We start from the raw sequence: 22,863 nt of genomic DNA on the forward strand, positions 1-22,863 counted from the left end.
AAGCCTCAAAGGCTCCCTGTTATTGTTTCAGATGCCAAAATGTTTTTATTTTAGGCCCGGATATCATCACATTTAGATGAGATGTTGAAGTGCAGATACCTGCTACTCAGTAATCAGTAACATCTAAATACAATCCTAGAATTTCACTCATCTACACTGGAGCACAGAGTTCTTCTTAGACAGTCTGTTAATACAATTAACTGCACTGCAGCCGTATAATTTGACAGTTAATTGCATTAAAATGCTACAAATGGCTCCAACACGGTCCAGAGGTTCAGTTAGGTTAGCTGAAGTAAAGCCGAGCAGACAGCTAGCAGCTACAGCTGCCTGCATACCACTTGCCAAAGAGACCATGTCCCTAAAAATCAAACTTTAAGCCTTAATATAATTTAAACAGGTGACTTATTAAACAGTTGTTATGAATGGGGAAATATAGGGACCAAAACAGTTTATTTCTGCTGTAAAAGTGGACATTTTACTGTGGGGGGTCTATGGGGACTGACTCACCTTTGGAGCCTCAAGTGGACACTAGAGGAACTGCAGTTTTTCTAGTGGGACTAAACAGATCTAAAACCAGCAGCCATACTGAAAATGGTCGAGAGCTTGCAAGACAAGATGATCTTTAACATGAGACTGGCCTTTGGATCACACCTCCTATAACAGCATTTCAGTCTTTTAACCTTTTTTTATGCTAAGCTTGTTCCTGATGTGTGTTCCCTCCTGTCAGACAACAGGATCGAGTCTCTGATCCAGAAGGCCGATCAGGTGTTGAACTCTCTGTCTCAGAGTTCTGGACAAGCAGAGTGTCCTGCAGATCCAGGTAAAAACCAGGACTCACCTGAAGCAGCTGAACGTGAATAACTCTTTTACCAAAGCTTCTTTTTTTTTGGCTTGTTTCTCAGAGAGGCAGAAACTTTGAGTCAGTTACAAGTTTAAACACTTTTTCTTAAAACACAGCCGTGTCTGGTTGTTGTAGAAGCTGTTAAAGCAGAATTTGACCTGCAGAAAAGCACAGGTGTTACAGGTGATACCAGCACAGCCAAAGGAAGTGATCAGGTCTTTGTTTCTGGTGTTTTCAGTGAGTCCTGTGAACACTGAGGAGCTGCTGCACCATTCGCCCTCACACTGTCCTCTGTGAGTAAGACTCATTTACTCTTCTCTGTGATTATTGTAGGGTCTGTACCTTACAATATAAAGCACCTTGAGGCGACTGCTATATAAATGAAACGGAATTGCACTTGTGGTTTGTTCTGATCTGCTATGACTCCACACACTGAGTCATATCTGTGGTGGCATTTTCATCCTGCAGAGACTCAGCAGCAGGAGGCTTCACAGAGGAGCTGACTAACACAGGAGCAGAGGTAGGTTTAATGTCATCTTCTCTCATGTCAGCTCACTGCATAATTTTTAATTTACTTTCATTTCCTGAGTGGTACCCAAATGTGAAACACATGAAACTTTCAGATCAGTGGAAAAGCCCTCTGTATCGTCACCTCTGAGAGAAGGTGACTGCTTCAAAAAAAAATTAAAATGTCAAAGCGAGGATGGCAAACATACACCATGAAAGGCAAAACCAGCCCATCAGAGTCCTGTCTCACTGCATGGCTTTGCAGAATGCAGAGTATTTTGTCCTAAAAAGTCGATAACCTCTCAGAAGCTGTTAGTTTAATCTGAGCCAGAGGCCTGAACTGTTGTCAGATTTACAGCACTTTATTTAATCCTCTCACTCAAAATAAAATGGGAGGATATTGTAATTACATGTGATCATATCCTGCTGTGTGATTGGCTATACCTACTTGCCCGTTATTGGCTGAAATGGAGAGAGTGGGGATTCCTCATATATGGCAACCTCAGTCGCTGAATCCCAAATTTGCAGGTAAAGAGCCAGTGTGTTTATAGGAACATTAATTTAGGCTGCGGTCTTATTGATTAGCCTGTGGTGCCAGCTTCTGATTGGCTGAGCATTGTTTAACATTAGTTAGGGTTAGGGATGACTCATGGCCATAAATAGTACAGACTGTGACCCATCGTCTTAAAGCCATACCTACTGCTCAGCAATATTACTTAAATGTAAACAACATGGTTGACTTTTGATTAATGATTTTATACAAAATACATTGATACCAGCAGATTATGTAGGATGGGTGCATTATGTGGTAATATTCCTGTAAACAGGAGTATAATATGATGTGCATACCTAGTAAGTGTGCATTATGTCTGGTTTATTCTTAAAGGTTATGTAAATAGAAATATATTATGCAGTGTACGCCTTTATATAAGAGTATTGTATGTACTTTCTCTAATTTGTTTTCCATGGAAACTTTTTGTCTGTTCTAGGATGTGGTTTCAAAAGTACTGTAGAAGTGTTACAGCTGATCACAGAATATCAGTCTCTTTTTTATTGTAATAACTTGAATCGGTGTAATTTTGTAATGAACAGTATCACATTATCTGCATACAGTGTTAGCTTGTTCAGTCTGTCCCGCTGTTATTCCACAGATCATACAGGTATTACAGAAGGTTGAACCAGATGAACCCACTTTGTGAAAGTTTTGGGTTGAATAGCTCTTATTTGTTCAAGATTTTAATCCCAGTCCGTCCTAGGATGCACGGCAGTTTTGTCTCCAGTGAAACCTCGGTTGTGTGACTGAAGTCTAAACGATTACAGCACTTCCTGTTTCCTCTCTCTCAGGGTTGGAGTCATGAAAACAGCATCTGGAAGCAGCCTGGTCCGGTGGAGGCTCTGAAGCAGATGCTGTTCAGACTACAGGCTGTGGAGGCGGAGCTTCAGCGACAACAACAGGGCACACCAGCAGCTTTCGCTTTCTCCGAGCAGCAGCAGATGCCAGCAAAACAGGTACAAAGAGCCGGGCAGGCTGGACACAGATCTTTAGACAATGTGGATAATAAAATGCAAATCTGTGTAAACTGAGTTTAACTTTAAAGAAAAAAAGACTTAGATTAACAAGAGTTTGTGTTGCAGTGGCCTGGTGATGACGCAGAGCTGCAGGAGCTCCAGAGCTTTCCTGGTAGACCATCACTGGAGAGGTAACTGACTCTGAACATCAGAGAGACTGTGGAGACCAAACTGATAATCTGTGCTGACAGTACAAACTGCATCAAAGACACCGCTGCACCTCCAGGCAAAGAAAAAAAATCAAACCCATTATGAGAAATCATGTAGAATCAAATGGGGCCTTTTCTTGTTGTAATAGTCTGCAGGTTTACATTTTTGGGAGGTTCAAGGACCCATCTGTGAAGGTAAAGGGGCATCCACACAGGCAGCATAGCAGTGATGTGGTCAATGACATTCACCGACAGGTAGCATTGACAGGTGAAATACTGCTGGTGATGCAAAGTGGGCGTGTCCTGAGTTAAACTTTTCTCAATTTCAAGGCAACTGATTGAAGTATCCAGATGACAGGATGATAAATATATTAAAGGGTTACTAACGCAGCTGGAAGGTCTCCTCTGTGGACCCCCCCCCCACCGAACCATCCTAGGATGGATGGTTCAGGGAAAGGATTAAGGCTCTCGTGTTTGGTGGGTTTTACTTATTTAAAAAAAAAAAAGACATACTCATTAATTTTGTTTTTGTTTTTTGTTTTTTATTTCAAATTAATTTTGAAAGCTCCTCCAAAATAAATCCTGTTCAGTTTTTAGACTTTACATCAAAGACAGACTTAGCCTGTGCATGAAGCATGCTTTCTTTCTAATGGCCAACAGGGGGCGGCGACTCTGATTCTGTAGGAGTCTATGAGAAAATGACTTCTTACTTGATCTGTGACCTCAGTGGAGCCCTTCCTGATGGGTTTATGGTCTTGAAACGTGATTTGCTCATTTACTAAATTATGGTCCCATTAATTAGTGATGTGGTGACTCGTGTCAGGGTTCAGAAAGCTGAGGCAGCGATGTAAACACTCTTAGCCGGATAGTTCAAAACCAAGATTTCAAAGACTATTGTGTGACATCAACACATCTGCGTCCATCATCACGGTATCTACGTCAGTCTGACGCCAGTTTAGGGTGAGTGAAGCAGACACGTGATGATGAATGTTTGTCCTCCTCAGAGCTCTGCATCACCTGAACCGCCTGAAGATGCTGGTGGAAGAACCCAGAGAGAAAAGCAGAGAGGAAGAGAAGGACGACGACGAGGGGCGCTACTCCTCCTCATCTGCCGACAGACTCGTCTGCTCTCAGCAGGAACCCTCCGGAAACTGAGAGCCACCTACAGTATCTGCTCTGTATTTATACATTTTATATGAGAGAGTGCAGTTATTTTAAACACTAATACAACCCTGATATTAAAGCAGACTCTGGATTTAGAGTCAGGAAGTGTCTTGACACTGAAATGAAACTGATAAAGACTCTGAGGAGGAGTCAGAGCACAGTGTTGATTTAAAGAGGAGGATGAAATTGTGAAGGACAAACTCAGAGAGAAAACACGTCACATCTTTTATTCTGAATGTGCCAGGATGGATGGATGCACTCGGTGCCTGCTGCTGCACAGAAAGTGTTCTGCTGATGAGTTTGATCCTGTTTGCAGACACACTGGGTGCCATAAAGTTAGCATTACAGTCATTCCTGTTGACAGCCTCGTGGAAAGGGCGGGGCCACCAAGCAGAAGGAAGAAACCCCATCAGTGCTGCTGCTGAGCCAACTTTCAGCTGCAGCTTTTTTCAGTTGCTTGCTGGTAAAACTACATTAAATTTTTACTGTAGAAAAAAAAATTGCATGTTTACAAAATGCAGCAGCTACCATCACACTCCAGTCCCCTTCTTGAAGACTCGAGCTGAGTATTTGGTCGTTACTATCTTAGCTTTTTGAAACAGGAAGTACTGAGCGAGGGGTGGCTCTAGGGTGCCCAGATGTCCCTCTTTATGTGGGACTGCACAGCATTTTATACCTTGTCCCACATCTGGAGACAGTGTCTCTCAGGACATGCACATCTGTAAAGTCTGACTTTTACCCCAGTGTATATGAAGGCAAGGTTTTTATTATAGTCTGAAGAAGATTAGTCATCAGGGAAAGTTACCAAAAAGTCACAAACTTTCCAGACTTTGTTGAACATGACAGAAACCACAAAGAAAGTGAAGCAGCAGCATATTCAGAGAAATATTTATTTCAGTTTTGCAAAGGGGGTAAATCTGGTGTACAGTGACACAGTATGTGTGTTATAATTGGATAACAAAAACCTGTCAGATATGGCTCTAAGTGTGCCAGTCTGTGGATAGGTTCAAACAGAAAGCCCAAACACCGTCACCAGATAGAAGAACGGTGAAATGAAAGCATGTGCAGAGGTTCATGAGACCATACGAGCAAACTCAAGTTTCACTTTGTTTTACAGTTTCAGTATATTCTGTAAATGACAGTCTGATAACATGCACAGTCGTATTTTTCTGTCAGATATAAACATTTGAGAATACCTCTCAGCAGTGTTGATGTCCCCACTTTGTCCCAGTTAGTTGGGATCTGGTCCCTGTGGGTGGATCTGACTGTAAAATCAGGGGGTGATCATTTAGAAAATGATAATGTAAAAAAAAAATAGATGGATGACACCATGAAACCATCTGGAAAGTCTTCAGAGGTCACAGGTCAAAGCAGGGTCATTTTTACAGTCAGGCGTCGCCCCCTGGTGGCCATCAGAAACTTCAACACTCGGATTTGGGACGGGAAGTATTTTTAATGACCTTCAGGTGATGAAGACACCTGATGTTAAATGTCTCCAGCTGCACGGCTGGTCTTTGCACATTAAAATATTTTGGTTTACTGCCTCCATGGTGTCTTTTTATTCTTGGTTTAACGGGAAATTGTAGTTTTATTCTCTGATATCGATCACTACGGTGGTCAGATCTTAGGACCAGATGTTAACCCTCCCGTCGCTCCCTGCTGATACCACAGTCTCCCCCTTGTGGTCAAAGGTCACGCTCTCCACGCTGTCGCCGCGTCCCTCCAGGCTGCTCACGGTGCCAGAGTCCACCTCCACCAGTTTGACCGAACCGTCGCTGCTGGCGACCACCAGCATCTTCCCCGATTGGCTGAAGGCCACCTGGTTGGCGCCGCGCGGCCCGGTGTCCACAGCAGCCATCGGCGCCGCGGGTTTTCGGATGTCCCACAGGTTAATGACGCCGCGAGAATCACAGGAGGCCACGGCGCTGGTCGCTGAGGTGAAGGCGGCGTGGTTGCAGGGGTGACCGTGTCCAAGAAAGGTGGCGGTGCAGATGCCCAGCCTGGCGTCCCATAGAGCCAGGGTTTTGTCGGCGGAGCAGGTGAGGAGGAGGTTGGAGCGGGGCAGGAAGCAGACGCTGCTGACGGAGGCGGTGTGGCGGCGCAGCGTGAGGCGACAGCGCTGGCTGTTCAGATCCCACAGCTTAGCGGTTCTGTCGGCGGAGCAGGAGGCCAAGAAGTGACCGCACGAGTGAAAGGAGCACGCCCAGGTGGGCTGGGTGTGACCAGAGAGCGTCAGCACACAGCAGCCACGAGAGAAATCCCAGAGCCGCACCTGCAGGAAGAAGGAAGTTCACGTGTCTGAAATAAACACCTGTGACCACTGAGCAGGACGAACTCACTGTCGCGTCTCCGCTGGTTGTCGCCAGTTTGGATCCGTCAGGGTGAAAGCTGCAGCCTGACAGCCAATCAGAGTGACCCTCACCTGTCAGGAGCATCTCACCCACCTGGAAACACACGTTTAGTGACCTCACATGTCAGTGCATCAGCCAATCAGAGTGACCCTCACCTGTCACCCAAATAATAAATTGAAATAACTCCAGAGCGCCACACATCCTCCTCTCACCTGCTCTCCTTCAGCTGGCAGAACCCACAGCCTCCAGGTGCGATCATCGCTGGCAGAGGCGAGGATCGATTGACTTGGATGGAGATCGATGCAGCTGATTGGCTTCTGGTGCGCTCTTATGAAGCACGTGAGGCTAAAAGAACCGGGGCTTTTCCCTGTGTGAGCATTCACCTGCGCCAGGTGAGTCCTGGGCAGCCCACTGCAGGGGGGAAACTCTGAGTCCTTTGGGTGTCCGGTGGTCTGAGCTGGTGGATTTTCAGCACTGGTGCTCCTCCTCTCCTTCCTCACCTGCGCTGGTTTAGGGTCTGTGCTGCTTTGCAGTCTCTCTCTGTGGAGGCTGAGGAGCGTCTTCTGCCTCACAGCTGTTTGGTATTTGTCCTCCAGCTGCTTCAGCGCGGGCTCGTAGGACTCCAGATGTTTCTTCAGGTGTTTGAAGTCTTCTATAAGCTTGTTTTTGTCCTCGGAGACTCGCTGGTACTGCACCCGGTGGAAGTCCCTCTCCCTCTGCATCCTCACCAGGCTCGCTCCTGCAGCCAGCACCTCCTCCCTGAGCAGCTCCGTCTCTGCGCGAACCCGGGCCAGCTCGTTCTGGAGGAGGTGTCGGTGTGTGAGAGCATCGGGGATGAAGAAGACCGCCGGGGAGGCAGCAGCTGCAATGTTCAGGGTCTCTGTGAGGCGTTTCAGAGCGGAGCCGTACCACTCCACCTCAAAGCGGCTCACAGTCCGGACCAGCCCGGCTCTGCGCAGGAAGTTCCTCAGGAAGTCGTCCACCGCCTCGGGGGTGCAGGTGACAGTTTTGGCTGCTGGTGGTTCAGAATTTCTCCTGGACGCAGGTGAGGATGAGGAGGCGGCCTCCTCTTCGTCCTCCTCAGCACTGTTCCCCTCCTCCTCCTCCTCCTCCTCCTCCTCCTCCTCCTCCTCCTCCTCCTCCTCCTCCTCTGGTCCTTCTCTTCTTCTGGCTGACATTCTCTCTCCTCTACCTCTGAGCTTGTTTACGCGTTGCTATGGTAACAGCTCTGCGTTGGTTAGCATGTTACCACGGTAACCATGTGACGCCTGCGCAGTTCTTCATGTTCGTGTTTTGTAGACGTTAAAGCACACTGATAAATATTATATACTTATTTTGCATTTTAAACATTTTTAATGATTTGTTTTCATTTTCTGTTTTTCTATTTCAATTGTTTTTTTAAATTTCTTTAAACATGTGTTTTTAGGATGGGTTATTGAGGTCATCTTAGGATAAGAAATAAAAAAAGAATTGTTTTTTTAAATTAATATCTATTAAATAATCTTTGATAATAAAGTTGTACATTTACAAGAAAAAAATAAACTTATAAAGCAAACAAATTCTGATATTTCTCTGTGATTAAAAACAAATACTTTTTTGAGATTAAAAGTTTACATGAAAATTTGTTTTTGGTTGATCAGATGCAGCAATGAGGAAATAATTGGGATTTTATTTTTCTTCATTAAATTTTCTAAAACACCTTTAACAGTTATGTTTTTGCTACAGGATGTATCCCGCAGAAATGTTTTATAAACGCATTAAAACGTTAAAGTCTGCAGTGAGCGTGAGAGACCGGCAGGTGCTTCGTCCTGTGTCCGGCACAGGTGTACTGCGACGCGCTGACCCACAGGGGGCGCTCACGTGCCACGTTCGCGCGTCACATGACTGTCAGGAGGAAAAGCGAAGCAGGAAGAGAGTTTGATTTCTCTTTGTTGTAAATATTTCATTTTCAGAAAAATACGGAGGAGCAGCGGTTTGCTCCGAACATACATGGATCTAAATCACCTTAATCCTGTTTCTGCGTGTTGACGGTTTACTTTCATGGTGCTGAAACCAAAGAAGAAGAAGACCAAAACAACCCTCGCTTAAAATTTGCTGTACTTGAGATAATCTGGATTATCCTCCGCGGTACGTAAATATTAAGACATGATTTGATTATCTATTTTATAATAACGTAATGAATGTTAATTCGGCCTCCATATAGCTCGTCCAATATGATAGATTTTGTGAAATGATGAAGAAATGTGTCCGAGCCGTTTGTTTTGGAGGCACACTTGATGCTAAAATGGAGCTAACTGCAGCTACTGTGTCACTTCACCAATTCACCAAACAACACTTTCTGTTCTGCTGCAGACTTTCAGGGGCGGGTTCATCCTTTTTTAAAACTATAAATGTCCTGCTGTGGATGCATAACGTCGACCTAATGTTGCTCCGGGTTGGGACAGGAAGCGTTTTTAGGGGAATTGCTGTTTATGGCGTGAACATCACCAAACGTCACCAAGACCTCGAGCAGTATTAGCAATGATGCCAGTTAAAATGGTAACTCTAAACGAGATTAAGTGGGCTGGATTGTCATATTAACATTGTGACATTTTAGTTTTGAATGTGGTTTTTCCAGTAGAATCCTCCCAGTAAGTCATCACTTATGTAAAGTTAGTAAATGCATTTCCTTAAGTAGCTTTGCATGATTCACAGCTCAGAATAATCCTCCTCTTTTTCCTTATATCACTATACTAGTGTTACAGTCACTATTTCAAACGAGCAGCTTTAGCTCCTCCTACTTTAAGGCACCTTTCTTCTGATTGGCTGTCCTTTGTAAACAGAAGTTCTGTGCCTGAGATGAGTAGTGAGGTTTGTACAGATAAATTCTGAAGGAGATGTATGCACATATTAGCAGAATCTGTGAACCGACGTATCAGGAGAAAAAATGTAAAGGTGTCCTTGAAACGACCAAATTCAAATATTTTATCCCCACGGAGCACGATGTGAGGAGGACGTTCAGGTGTGTAAACCCCAGGTAGGCCGTGGGATCCCTTCCCCTCCCTGAGTGTATTATCTCCACATGCTTCAAGAATACAGCAATAGTCCCTGTTCCCAAGAAATCCCACCTCTGGTGTGGACTGTCAGCCCACAGCACTCATGTCTGTGGTGATGAATGTTTCTAGAGACCGATCAAAACTTTCATCCCCGCCTGCCACCCTGGACGCCATAGACAACATACTCCACTCCACGCTGGCCCACTTGGACACTGGCCACTAAACTGAGTGACTCTGGCCTGCACCCCTCCCTGTGCAGGCTTGCCCTCAGTTTCAGACCACAGGTGGTTCATGTGAGCCACCACACATCATCTCCTCACCCTCAACATCGGGGCTCCGCAGGGTTGTGTCCTGAATCCTCTGCTGCCCTCCTTCTGCACCTGTAACTGTGTGGCTGCCTCATACTCCTACACCATAGTCAAGTATCGTGATGACACAGCGGTACTTTCTTGTTCTCAAACAACGATGAACTGCCTACCAGTGTGAGATGACTGGTGTAAGGGGAGCAACCTTGAGATGAACATCTGTAAGACCAAGGAGACATCACTGGGTAACAGCAGAGAAACCTTCACCCTCTCAGCATAAATGGGGCCTAGGTGGAGAAGGTGGACAACTTTGAATACCCTGGTGGTTACATCTGTCAGGACCTGTCATGATCCTGCCAGATTAACACCCTGCGACACCTCTACCACCTCAGATGATTAAAGGACTTCAAACTCCCGCTCAGGAGTTTCTATACTCGCACTATAGGAGGTGTTCTGAGTGGAGGGCCTGGACGGGACCACTTGGACCTCACGAGGGTAGTTCAGCTGAGAGAACCATCAAGTCCACCTGCCCTAACAACAGACTGTTCTCCATACTGCCATCAGGGAGACACGATCATGAGCTGGACAGATCAGGACATCAGACTGCTGAATGAGACTGAAACCTAAGTCCACTCCACTCCACCCACTACCTGCCTGCTACTCAGCTACTCATTACTCCTGGACTATGGTTGCACTACTAGTTAATCATGTTGGTTATTAATCAAAAGATGTTGATTGGAATTTGTCTCCGTTTATGTCTCCTTCTTTATTTGTGTACATAAGCATTAATGTGTGTGAGATAAAAGAACTTGAATGTCTCTATTACAGTAAACACTAACATGAAATCCAAGCTGGGTAATCCTAATAAACATCGACTTGTACCCTGTAGGGTCAGAGGTCACCATGGGCTCTGCGGTGGAGAGGACGGACGAACACGTGAGGGAGTATCTGATCTATCGTGGCTTCACCAGCACTCTGAAACATCTGGACAACGACATCAAAGCCGACAAGGAGAAGGGCTTCAGGGTAAAGCTGACAGAAACGCTGCATTTGTGTTTCCAGCAGTCTCACTGTGAAACAGTCACAAGAGTTAATCTAATGATCCCTGTTTCTGGACACTAATTTTACTACTTTTAAAGAGTTCACATTTGGAGGTTGGAGGAAGGAGCTGGCAGTGGTGTGAAAGGGTTAAGGAATCAAACTACTCTCTCAGCTCCTGGGACGCAGACAAAGACGTTTCTTCTTTCAGTAGAAAAAGGATGTTAAATAACTTCATTATGTTTGTGCTGTGCAGGTGGATAAAATTATCGACCAGCTGCAGCAGTTTGTCCAGAGCTTCGACCTCTCCGGTCTGAAGGAGTACTGGCTCTACCTGGACAGACGTCTGTTCAGCAGACTGGAGGACGTCTACAGATCCACCGTCAACAAGCTGAGGATCAGCCTGTACAGATACTACGTCATCAACACCGTGCAGGTATCGCCCCGTGGGGAAGTCAGACACCCCGCCGCGTGTCTCTGAAACTAAGATTTCAAATCTGTCTCGTGCTTCCAGAGAGGAAACCTGGAGAAGACTCAGGAGTTTTTCCAGAAACAGGCGTCGGAGCTGCAGGGTCAGGCTGAGTGGCGTGATTGGTTCATCCTGCCGTTTATCCCCTCCCCCGAGCAGAACCCCGCCTTCTCTCAGTACTTCTCCCGCCAGTGGGCTGACACCTTCTTGGTTTCACTGCACAACTTCCTGTCGGTCCTCTTCCAGTGTATGCATATCCTTCAGCCGAGCACAGCCTGCAGGCTGATCAGATTTAAAACGAAAGATGCTGCGATGCACCGATCCCCTGAAATTCAGTTTTCACTCCTTAACTTGTTTCTCACCTCAGCCTGTCCTGCTGAGCTTCGATGCTGAGGTCCAGAAGATGACCGGCCTGAGTGAGGAGAACGAGCAGCTCCGTCAGCTGGTGAGAAAGAGCCCTTCATCTTTAATGAAATCATCCTAGTGTGAGTAATAATATAGAGTATAAATAACAAAGATTCATGGCCCTAAAATATTCTTAGAGTTTAGTTGAAATTTCCCCAAAAAGTTCCAGACTGGATGTGATTTGTTGCCTCATTCGGTTCAAAAGTTTTATGACCATCTTTATTTTAAATAAAGTTCTCTTCATTTATTCAAAATGTTTAAACCAAGTCTCAGATTTGGTTAAAGTGAAATCCTGTGAAAGTTTATAAAATTATACTAGATTATAATATTTTTGTAATATTTTTATTTTCATTTAGAGACTTTGATTTTCTGTTACATGGCACTGAACAGCAGTGGCCCTCCAATCTCATTGTACATCCTGGATAATGACAATAAAGGCATTCTATTCTATTCTATTCTATAAAAGCTTCATCTTATGAAAAAGTCCCATGTTTTGGTCGCTTTATTAGGTACACCTTGTTAGTGCTCCTTCTCCTTCAGAGCTGCTTTAATTCTTCACGGCACAGATTCAACAAGCTGCTGGAAACCTTCCTCAGAGGTTTTGGTCCATGTTGATATCAGAGCGTCACACGGTTGCTGCAGCTGCATGATGTGAATCTTCTGTTCCACCACATCCCAAAGGTGCTCTACAGGACTGAGGTCTGCTGACTGTGGAGATCATTTGAGTACAGTGAAGTCACTGTCATGTTCAAGAAACCAGTTTGGGATGATTTGAAGATACACTGTAATCACAAAGGCATGGGTGTGGTCAGCAACAATACTCAGGTAGGCTGAGGCATTGAAATGATGCTCAGCTGGTACTGAGGGCTCAAAGTGCGCCAAGAAAATATTCCCCACATCATCACACCATTGATGCAAGGCCTTCAAGCTGTTTATGCCAGATTCTAATCCTGTCATATAATATTGCAGCAGAACTGGAGACTCATCAGATCAGGCAGTTTTTTCCAATCTTCCGGTCTATTTTGGTGAGCCTGTGTGACCCGTCGCCTCAGTTTCCTGTTCTTAGCTGACAGGAGGGCAGTGTGGTCTTCTGCTGCTGCAGCCCGTCTGCTTCAAGCATTCAGAGATGCTCTTTTGCATACCTTTGCTGTATAATGAGTGGTTATTTGATTTACTGTTGCCTTACTATCAGTTTAAGGCAGTCTGGCCATTTTCCTCTGACCTCTGCTATTTTCACCCAGAAGAGGATGGAAGGAAGGAAGGAAGGAAGGAAGGAAGGAAGGAACTAACTAACTAACTGCTGCGCACTGGATCTTTTCTCTGATTGGCCCATTCTCTGTAAAGCGTAGAGTTGGTTGTTGAGCAGATCGGCAGTGTCTGAAATACTCAGACAACCATGCAACATTCAAAGTCACTCAAACCACCTTTCTTCCTCATTCTGATGCTCAGTTTGAACTTCGGCAGCTCATCTTGACCAAGTCTACCTGTCTAAGTGCATCGTGTTGCTGCAACATGATTGGCTGATTAGATATTTGCATTAATGAACAGTTGAGCAGGTGTACCTATTAAAACAGTTCTAAAGTGCTCAGTCATGATGTCCATCTTTTTCCACAATCCCACGCTGAGCTGCTGTTCGGCGTCACGTCTGACCCCCTTTCGTATCTTCTGCAGCTGTTTGCCCTGCAGACGGAGAGCCGGGACCACCGGGGCGGGGAACAGATGGTCCACCACAAGCTGCCGACGTACGTCCAGAACATGGACCGACTGGGCGACACTGAGCTGTGAGAGACTAACATCACTGTCTTTACTGATGACTAACCACGGCAAAGATGGCTGCCATTCTGCCCGTTTTTAATGTTTGTTGTGTTGATTTTAAAAAAAGCAAAACTGCCAAAATCAGGATGTTTTTAATTCTCAACAGTCTGAACTTTTCTGAAATGACTGCCACGCTTTAAAAAAGCATTTCTGTGGGGAAAAAGGCTCATTGTGCTGCACGGTCCACGTATTTCCCACTTTGGCGCGCTGTGTGTCGTGTGTTGTGAGTTGCAGATGGCAGCCATCTTAAATCTTAAAATCTTAATCAAAGCAGGATTTTAAAACGTTGCCGTTTGTTTTTGTTTTTTTGTCACGTTTTTCCACGAAGCACAAACATTTGAAGCGATGTTAGCATGCTAGCTTCTTGTTTAAGCTAACTTCAGGTCTAAACGAGAGCTGAGGTTATTGAACTTTCTGTGACACTATTTATTGGATAAACCTCATATCTGCATCTTCATTTTCAGGCACTTTAAATCAAACAAAACTGAGTTATTTTGTATTTATTCATAAAAAAAAAACAATTTTAAAAAACATATTTTAACTAATTTATTGTTAATGCCAAAATATTTATGCTGTTGCAGTATTTAAACTGTGTGCTGTAATGCGGTTGATGTTTCAAAATAAACAATTCACCTGATGAATTGTTCCTTTTTTTTTTTTAAACTTCCACTTTACATTTTTACACGCTGACAGAAGGCATTAGATCATCGTAAATATCGTACACAGATAAGAAACTTTAATATACGTAAAAATCATAAAAACACAGAGAATACTACTAACGATAGACTGATAGAAATATTTTTTAAGAGGTGAGTTAAAGAGAAATTTAAGAGTGGTGACTCATCAGAGGGTTTAATGGACCCAGAAAAATCCGCAAACCCAACATACTTACATTTTCAAAAAAGTGATACACGATGGATCGACCGCGACTCGACTGTTACAGTCTGTGTTGTCAGGGTTATCAGTGACACCGCCACCATTTTTCCTTCAAAGTATTCACTTATTTAAGACATACTGGTGGTGATGAACCACGCCCACCTGAGTATTAGACACAAATGTAAAACCTGTTAGGCTGAAATTTCAGTGGGTGGACATCAAGGACGTGATAACCCATTCGGTTTTGAAGTGGACTGAAGAAGACCTCAGGCAGGAGGCCCTGGCATCCATCCATCCAGTTTCTTCTGCTTATCCACTTTAGGGTGGCGGGGGTACTGGAGCCTAACCCGGCTGGCTGCACCCTGGACACGTTGGCTGGCCAACACAGAGAGTCAGACAACCATTCACACTCACATTCACACCTACGGCCACTTTAGAATCACCAATTAACCTAACCCCACCAACTGCATATAACTGGACTGTGGGAGGAAGCCGGACCCAGAGAGACATGGGGAGAACATACAAACTCCAGACAGAAAGGCCTCGGCCAGATGGTGGATTCAAACTCAGGACGTTCTTGCTGTGAGGAAACAGTTCTAACCACTGTGAAACCCTTACAATGAGTGGACCACTTGATTTTGAGTAACTAAGAACCAAGTAGACCCAAGAGGTTCTCTACCAGGAATCACTGACAGCAAAGCCACAATACCCCACTTGGTTCTGAGTAGCTGAGAACTACGGAGGTCGATAAAGATCTTCAGCAGAACGTTCTGACAACAAAGACGCAATCCCCCACCTGACTCTGAGTAACAGAAAACCAAGTGGACCCATGAAGAGCTCTACTAGGAAGCTCTACCAACAAAGCCCAGCATGGTTCTGAGCAACAGGCAGCCAAATGGACCCCAAGAAATATTAGCAAGGGAACCCTGGCAGCAAAGGCTTTATCTTTCACTTGTCATAGAGCTCTCACGGGAACAAGCAGCACATCTTTACCTGAAGATCTCAGGCTGCAAGTATGTTTTTGGGCTTGAGAACCTCTAAAAAAAAAAAACTAACAAACAAAATGACTTTCGGCTGCCACAGCTCTGCATGTTTGATTTACAAAAACGAATACCTTTATTAGTCCCACAATGGGAAAATTACAGGTAACAGCTGTTTAGCAGAGTTTTCCAGCAGATGCCCTTAATGATGCAAGCCCAAAGGCAATTTGTGCCTCGACACAGTAAAATCTCGAGCATGGTTATAAAAAGCATTAGAAGTAACCTTAAAATCTCAATTGGAAAACAAACTGGTAAACAGGCTGAAAATGACCTTAAATCTTTCTGGATTTTTAAAAGACCACTGTGACTAGACCTTAGTCTAGTCTTATATAATGTCAGCATTCTTTAAAACCAATCGGTCCATTTGTGGAGGATTCTGTTAGACAGTGATAGCAGGACTGGACTCAAACGGGCTATCACACCTTGGGTTTGACATTGTGCAAGCAATAATATAACACTGTTTCTCAAACTGTGGGGTGCACCCTACTGGTGGGGCACAAACGCAGGATAAAAGTCATGCGTAAAAAAATGTTGACCATCAGGGTAATCCTTACGCTGGAACAAGGAAGCATTAGCAGGTACGTTAGCACAGCGACTAGCGAAACTCTCCACCATCACTGTCTGCTGTATACATAGAGCCGTCATGCCGTCGCTTTGGAGAAGTGTGCGATGATGGAAAAGGTTTAATGAAGAGAACTGCTCTATGAGTCCAAGGAAGAGCAAATGTTGAACCAGAAACATGGTCATTGAACCCCAAGGACTTCTGATGCTCACGGGGTCAAAACAGCTGCTGTGGTACAAATCGTTGAAGACATCGGTGCTGTTTTTTGTAGAAAAGCATCAGAACACACACAGGACTTCTTCTCTTGTTGCATATGGAGATGGGTAGATGCAGACCAGTTTACTCATGCTGACACCTATTCACCCAACTGGACCATGAAGCAGTGGAAAAAGTGGACTGTTAGATGTATGCCCACCTCGGGAAGAGAGAGAAATATGTGGCAAAGATAAGTCAGTGGAGGCAGTATGCTGTCTTGGGTCCTGGCATTTGTCGATGTTACTTTAACCAACTAACTAAAAAGTGTTGCAGAACTCATACGCCTTCATGGGTGAGGTATTCTCTGGTGGCTGTAGTCTCTTTCCTTGGATTCAGCGTGTACAAATTTAGTATGTTGTTGTTAAGCTTCCTCGCTTTTTGCTTTCTTGCTCTCTTTGTAGGGACTTGGTGACGAGCCAGCGAGCTGTGAGCAGTGCCACCACCTCTACCAGGAACTTTTTCTCTACATTCCTACCACAAGGCAGACGCACCTCAGGGAAACCACTGCAAGCCACCTCCGGGTCCTCACCAAGCCAGGCAGCAATGGGCAGGAGGGACCCATCGAGTAATCAGGTGAAAGCAGGAAGTGCCAGATTCCCAGATTTAAAAAAGACTGACTCAACAATTGGCTGGTTGTTTGTTTGAAAAAGTCATTTTCAGGTTTTGGGACTAGTGATACAGAGACATATATATGGAAACTGAGCTGGGGATGCCTCCTGGGCACCTCATATGTGAGGTGTTTCATGCATGTCCAACAGAAGAAGACCCCACAGCAGATCCAAGACACACGGGGGAGAAAAAGTCTCTTAGCTAGTGTGGGAACACCTCGGTGTCCCCACAGAAGAGCTGGAGCTGGTGTCAGGGGTGAGGAAGGTCTAGTAATCTCAGCTTATACTACCACCGTGATCTGGACCCAGATTAGTGGTAGGAAATGGCAAAGATCATGATGTGCAATGGACGGTGACCTCACTGTCCAATAACAATTAAGGTTTCCCGTAGCAGACTAAACTTCACACTGACCCAAGGATCAAGGCTTGGTGATGGGTTCATGGGTGCATGCATTTGCATAATTTATCCTATTGCAATTATTTACTACCACAAAGTTTTAAAACGTTCCCTCAGGAAGTTGTAGAAAGCTACACGCATGTTACACTTTTCTACATTTATGGCTGTAATCTTTTGTCTTTTTTAGCATGTGAAATCCAAAGAAGCAGGCCAAGCTAAGGAGGTGAAGCCAGCTTCCACCCAGTCATCAACCAGTGATCCTGTGGGCTCCCAGTCCCAGCTGTCTACGAACCAGTCAGCAAACCAGAATTCAAGACACAAAAGAATCCAGGATCATGAGAAGGAGAGGAAGGAGCTTTTCTCCAAACCACCACCACAGGTCCTACAGGCATGGTTACATTCTTAGGATATAAACCTGATGCCCTTACTCTTTACCTTACCTGTAGAGGTCAGGTTTTGCACTTTGAATTAGTAGTTGTCACATCACCAGCCTAACCTGTTTCATGTTGACAGACACCATTTCTGGTCTGGAAAGTTTAATCTGAGAGTCCTTTCATGTGTTGTCTTCAGACACCAGAGAAAAAAGGGGAGCCGTGGGAGGTAGAACCTCCTGCTGAGTCCTCCAGCGAACCTCCTGATTCCTTAAACAGCAGAAGCTGGGGAGCAGGAGTAGAGGAACAGCCTTTCATCAAACTCAGCCAGGAGGAGTACGGAGAACACCACTCGTCCATCATGCACTGCAGGTCTTCCTCCAACGCTGTCACTTTGCACCTACTTGCTAAGTAAAATCAAATTCTGAAGTCCAATCAGACTTCTTTCTTTCTGTCCTCCTTCGTTTGTTTTCCAGGGTTGACTGTTCTGGTCGCCGCGTCGCTAGTTTGGATGTTGACGGAGTCATCAAGGTAAACCTGTATTACGTGGTCTTCAAGCTAAATTATTCTAATAGCTTATACTGAGATGAAAACTCTATAAAGCCTTCTCTGCTGATCCGACTCCATCAGGTGTGGTCATTCAACCCCATCATGCAGACCAAAGCCACCATCATGTCCAAATCTCCTCTGCTGTCTCTGGAGTGGGCCACCAAACCAGACCGACTGGTAACAATGTTTACTTTCAGATACTGATTTTTATCAATACTGCTTATTAACCTCTTACTGTCCATCAGGTCACCAGTGAATCCATTGAGGGTTAGGGTTAGGATTTAGTGAACTTGCACTTATTAATGCTACAGCCACATGGAAAAGCTTTAAACAAAATGTGAAAATTAATTTGTCAGACTTCATTTGAAAGATAAAATCTCAAAGTTCCTCCAAGTTTGTTTTAGCCGCATGCTAAATGGGCTAAAACAAAACCCAACCCTAAGTCTAAACCCAGAGGAGGTTGCTGGTGGCCTAGTGGATTAATTGAAGACATCTGTCCAACAATAAAATGTGTGTGTGGTCAGTTGTTATTAGGCAGCGGCGTTGGCACAGTGCGGCTCTACGATACGGACGCCAAGAAGAATCTCTATGAGATGAACATCGACGAGGCTCATCCACGGTAAACCTGCAACACTGGAGCTCCTCAGTCACATAATCAGAACGGCTCTTCGTTGGTTTATATTCATAATGCTCGGAAAATAAAAAGAAAAAATGCCTAAATCTGCAGCTAAGGAACTCAGAAGTTTTTATAGGGTGTTAAACTGAAAACCTTTATTTATTTTTACATTTATTTTGTCTGCAACAGTCGACGTCACTTTCGTATAAGAACGTGCTTTTCTGCCTTCCAGTATCTTGTCTTTAGCCTGCAGCCCCAGCGGTTCCTCATTCGTCTGTTCAGCTGCAGCTCCCGGTCGATCCGGAAGCGCCGAGTCTGCTCCTCGACTTCCCATACCGGTGTCTGGTCAGCTGCTGCTATGGGACACCAAGACTGTCAAACAGCAGGTGGTTAACTACTCGTCTGCTCTTCATTCAGAGGCCATGAACAAACCCAGCGAATCTGGTTTTAGCATTTTGGCTACCATCGTGTTATTTTTGGTGCATGGAGGAACCTTATTGGTATGAGGGGGTGGAGTGTGGGTGCTGCACACAGGCACAGATACCTGTAATAATATCCTAGAGTTTTACTCAACAAAAGTGGAGCACTAAAAAGCTCCAGCAGCACAGACTCAGTCCAGGGGTCCAGTTTAGGTAGCTGAGGTGAAGCTAGCAGGCAGCTAGCAGTCTAGAGGGCAACCATGTATCAAAGTGACCACGCTCCTAACTTTAAGCCTTAATCTAGTCAACGTGTTCAGGGTTCAAACAGATTCACCCCTGTACAGTTGTTATGAAGGGAGATGACTTTGTAGCAGGCCGTAAACATGTTTATTTCTGCTGTTAATTTGGTCATTTTAACATGGGAGTCTTATGGGGACTGCCTCTGTGTTGGAGTCAGCCTCAAGTGGCCATCAGAGGAACTGCAGTTTGTGACCGTTCACCCCCAGAGGTGCTGCTTTAACAGGCTGCCTGACTGCCCTAACACACCTGAAACCTCTTTCAGAGATTGTGTCTGGCTGTGTGCTTCATTTCAGTTACCCAACAGTTTCAGTGAAACTAATTTAGACTCTTCATATTTCCTGCCTGTGGTGTAATCAGTGTCCTGACTTTGTCTCTTAGCTCCAGTTCTCTTTGGAACCAGAACCAGTGGCCATAAACTGCACGGCCTTCAATCACAACGGAAACCTGCTGGTGACCGGAGCTGCTGACGGAGTCATCCGCCTGTTTGGTCTGTGTTTATACTCAGTTCACCCAAAGACTAATCTGTTGCCTCTTTGCTGTCACTTACCATATCCCAAGTAAATCCAGGAAGTATCTTAAATATTACATTCATATTTACTCATGTGATGAAGTTAAAGCCCTCTGAATTGTCCGTCTGTCTTCTGTAGATATGCAGCAGTATGAGAGCGCGATGAGCTGGAGAGCTCACGACGGGGAGGTTTACAGCGTGGAGTTCAGCTACGATGAAAATACCGTCTTCAGTATCGGGGAAGATGGCAAGGTGCGTGAAAGCCAGGACTCAGTTTGGACTCCTTATTTTATGCAGGAAAGTTAAAGTAAGTGTGTGTGTGTGTGTGTGTGTGTGTGTGTGTGTGTGTGTGTGTGTGTGTGTGTGTGTGTGTGTGTGTGTGTGTGTGTGTGTGTGTGTGTAGTTTATCCAGTGGAACATCCATCGCTGTGGGGTTAAGCAGTCAGAGCAGATTTTACCTCAGGACGCCACCGGCCCCTTCGTCCTGTCGGGGTACAGCGGCTACAAACAGGTAAGCAGTCAAACTGATGTCGAGTTAGCTCTGCCAATCAGGAACAGCCGCCTCCCCCCTCCTCCTTGGAAGGCATCAGCTGTCCAGCAGTTCGACATGAACACATTGATTCCATAAATATTTATATTTACGCAGTCATTATTCGCTAGCAGGCGGTCAAAGATGAAGAACCTGTCACCAATTTGTTCACGTTTGCTAAACATTATTAGCTCACTGATGATGTCACTTCCTGATTTTGTAGAGACAAGGAAATGACGTCCTTCATGGACGCGGACAGGCTGGATCAGTTTTCACGATCAAAGCTGCCTGAAATAAATAAAAAGTAAAAACAGTGAATTTTGCAAACTAATTTAAACGCCGTTCATAAGAAAATCAATCCTGTGATGGAAGTGAATAAATCTACTAAAGTGAAGGATTTTGTCTAACTTTGTGATGTAACTCTCGTTCAGGTTCAAGTCCCTCGAGGTCGACTCTTCACCTTCGACTCTGAAGGTCAACACGTGCTGACCTGTTCCAGCTCCGGTGGACTCATATACAGAGTGAGTGCACCTTCATCCTTTCTGGATTCAGCTCCTGCCATAAAGAGAGCTTCAGGAAATCATTCCCCCCGTTCTCTGTAAACTCTACAACAGCTCCTTATTGTGACAGGTGAACACACCTGTCAGGACGTTCCTCACACATTTCTGTACCTGCTGATTCTCAGATTTATTGTGCATGTTATTTATTAATGCCATTTTACACAGTTTTCATTATATTAACTTGAATGAAGACTTTTTAGTATCACTTGGATCCATTTTGTTTTGTCTGATCTGATTGTGGTGATGTAGAGTTAAAATGTATCAGTTCTTTAACGCTTTAAGCACGTTTGATACTTTCATTTACGTACCTGCTCGCCCTCTTCCAGCTGGCCAATGGGGAGTCGGCTCTGGAGAGAGTGCTGTCGCTGGGCGGGCACAAAGCACCAGTGGTGACGGTGGACTGGTGCTCGGCGGTGGACTGCGGCACCTGCCTGACGGCCTCCATGGACGGAAAGATCAAACTGAGCACGCTCCTAGCGCAGAAGTCCTGATGGAGGTCCTCAGAGTTTAATCCTGTGCAGTTTAGAAGGAGATGAATGGAAGGCCTGAGGAATGCATCATGATACAAACTAACCTGTTTTTAAATTCAAATTAGGATTAAAATCTTACTGACGGTTCCACCGCAGAGCTCGTTTCTTTTGTTAAAGCTGTGTCTGTTGATATTTTCACTGCTCCGAAGTCTGACAGACTCTCAGCTCCATCTCAAGGGTTTCAGTCGAAGGCGCCTGGACTTCTTTTAGCTTCTTGAAGTTTCAGGAAGTGAAGAAGTTTCTCCAGAACGTCTTAAAGAACCTAAACGAGTAGTCCAGTTGCCTTCAGCTCAAGGCCTTTAGACTGCCGTGAGCTGGATGAGTGAGAATACGGATGAATCGGAATAACAGACTTCCAACTGGGAAATCTCACATCAAGTCTGAAAAACATTTTGGAAAGTTTTTGTTACAGGAGCCGAGCAGGGTTTCTATTTAACCCAAAATAAGTAAGACTAATAATAGAATAAAACAAAAAAGGGTAATAAAGTCTAAAGATAATCACCTCATCAAAGAGAACCTGAAAATTTGTTTTATATGTTTTATTCTGTATTATATTTGATTTTATCATCATAGATGTTTAGTGTACAGAGTCAGTTTATTTCCAGTAAGTACATTTCCAGTTTAGCTCTTTTATAGTGTACTTTTTGATTCTATTAGATTATGTTTTTGGGTTTCAGGATTATTTTTATATGGAGGATTTGTGAAAGACATGAAGTACAAACACGCATTAAAAATGCCACTTTGAGACTCTGAAGGACTCACAGTCACATCCAAAAAGCTAATCCACACAGGCTCCAAAGTGTACATACAGGCTCAAATATATACATGCACTCACTGAAATCATTCAGTACCTGCTGCTGAAGGCTCTGCAGTGATTGTACAAAGGCTGCGTTCAATCATTCCAGCCTGGACAAGAAATCACGAAAATCCCCAAATTATCATGATGAGTGTTTTTAAATGTCTGACCACAAATATAAATAAAATTGACATTAAAGATGCTTCCTGTAGATTATGAGTTTATTTTGCACGGGTCCACATTATTATTTGTGTTAATTAAAGGTTTTTGTTAGATGTTTTTGTTTAGTTTTATGAACC

At 44.5% G+C, this 22,863-nt stretch overlaps 3 protein-coding genes across 8 annotated transcripts in view; 2 read left to right on the forward strand and 1 right to left on the reverse strand.

The window, feature by feature from the left end:
- Positions 1 to 4,486, forward strand: part of c12h18orf54 (chromosome 12 C18orf54 homolog) — a 46,588-nt gene extending 42,102 nt beyond the window's left edge. For all 5 annotated transcript variants that reach the window (XM_030742466.1, XM_030742464.1, XM_030742462.1 and 2 more), the window contains 6 exons: positions 728 to 820; positions 1,080 to 1,134; positions 1,310 to 1,361; positions 2,693 to 2,857; positions 2,984 to 3,048; positions 4,071 to 4,486. In XM_030742466.1, the coding sequence (XP_030598326.1) occupies positions 728 to 820; positions 1,080 to 1,134; positions 1,310 to 1,361; positions 2,693 to 2,857; positions 2,984 to 3,048; positions 4,071 to 4,221 (581 nt within the window). In that variant the 3' untranslated portion in view covers positions 4,222 to 4,486. The remainder of the gene's footprint in view (positions 1 to 727; positions 821 to 1,079; positions 1,135 to 1,309; positions 1,362 to 2,692; positions 2,858 to 2,983; positions 3,049 to 4,070) is intronic.
- A 1,259-nt stretch (positions 4,487 to 5,745) lies between these two features.
- Positions 5,746 to 7,759, reverse strand: spag16 (sperm associated antigen 16). Its single transcript, XM_030742461.1, has 3 exons — positions 6,794 to 7,759; positions 6,570 to 6,674; positions 5,746 to 6,502 (listed from the first exon to the last, which is right to left on the reverse strand). Exons 1-3 carry the CDS (start codon positions 7,757 to 7,759, stop codon positions 5,855 to 5,857), a joined length of 1,719 nt encoding a protein of 572 aa, XP_030598321.1. The 3' UTR covers positions 5,746 to 5,854.
- On the forward strand, positions 7,538 to 22,766 carry wdr91 (WD repeat domain 91). Of its 2 annotated transcripts, none has more exons than XM_030742459.1 (18): positions 7,538 to 7,626; positions 10,811 to 10,947; positions 11,216 to 11,395; positions 11,474 to 11,681; positions 11,791 to 11,873; positions 13,505 to 13,614; positions 16,783 to 16,954; positions 17,574 to 17,765; positions 17,957 to 18,129; positions 18,234 to 18,288; positions 18,388 to 18,483; positions 18,831 to 18,925; positions 19,155 to 19,308; positions 20,020 to 20,128; positions 20,289 to 20,401; positions 20,553 to 20,660; positions 21,110 to 21,199; positions 21,565 to 22,766. In XM_030742459.1, exons 2-18 carry the CDS (start codon positions 10,825 to 10,827, stop codon positions 21,727 to 21,729), a joined length of 2,226 nt encoding a protein of 741 aa, XP_030598319.1. In that variant the 5' UTR covers positions 7,538 to 7,626; positions 10,811 to 10,824; the 3' UTR covers positions 21,730 to 22,766. The 2 variants fall into 2 exon arrangements, with proteins under 2 accessions (XP_030598319.1, XP_030598320.1); XM_030742460.1 differs by lacking the exon at positions 7,538 to 7,626 and adding an exon at positions 8,447 to 8,708.
- Positions 22,767 to 22,863: the final 97 nt, after the last annotated feature.

Source organism: Archocentrus centrarchus, chromosome 12, assembly GCF_007364275.1.
Source record: "Archocentrus centrarchus isolate MPI-CPG fArcCen1 chromosome 12, fArcCen1, whole genome shotgun sequence".
Classification (NCBI taxonomy): Eukaryota; Metazoa; Chordata; class Actinopteri; order Cichliformes; family Cichlidae; genus Archocentrus; species Archocentrus centrarchus.

Bases quoted from the DNA above. Each gene is read 5' to 3' on its own strand.
- spag16 (XM_030742461.1), bottom strand. From the start codon at position 7,759: ATGTCAGCCAGAAGAAGAGAAGGACCAGAGGAGGAGGAGGAGGAGGAG. The intron at 6,675-6,793 runs GTGAGAGGAGGA...GTGTGTTTCCAG, and splicing joins TGCCAGCTGAAGGAGAGCAG to GTGGGTGAGATGCTCCTGAC. The intron at 6,503-6,569 runs GTGAGTTCGTCC...TTCTTCCTGCAG, and splicing joins CAACCAGCGGAGACGCGACA to GTGCGGCTCTGGGATTTCTC.
- wdr91 (XM_030742459.1), top strand. From the start codon at position 10,825: ATGGGCTCTGCGGTGGAGAGGACGGACGAACACGTGAGGGAGTATCTG. The intron at 10,948-11,215 runs GTAAAGCTGACA...TGTGCTGTGCAG, and splicing joins ACAAGGAGAAGGGCTTCAGG to GTGGATAAAATTATCGACCA. The intron at 11,874-13,504 runs GTGAGAAAGAGC...TATCTTCTGCAG, and splicing joins ACGAGCAGCTCCGTCAGCTG to CTGTTTGCCCTGCAGACGGA.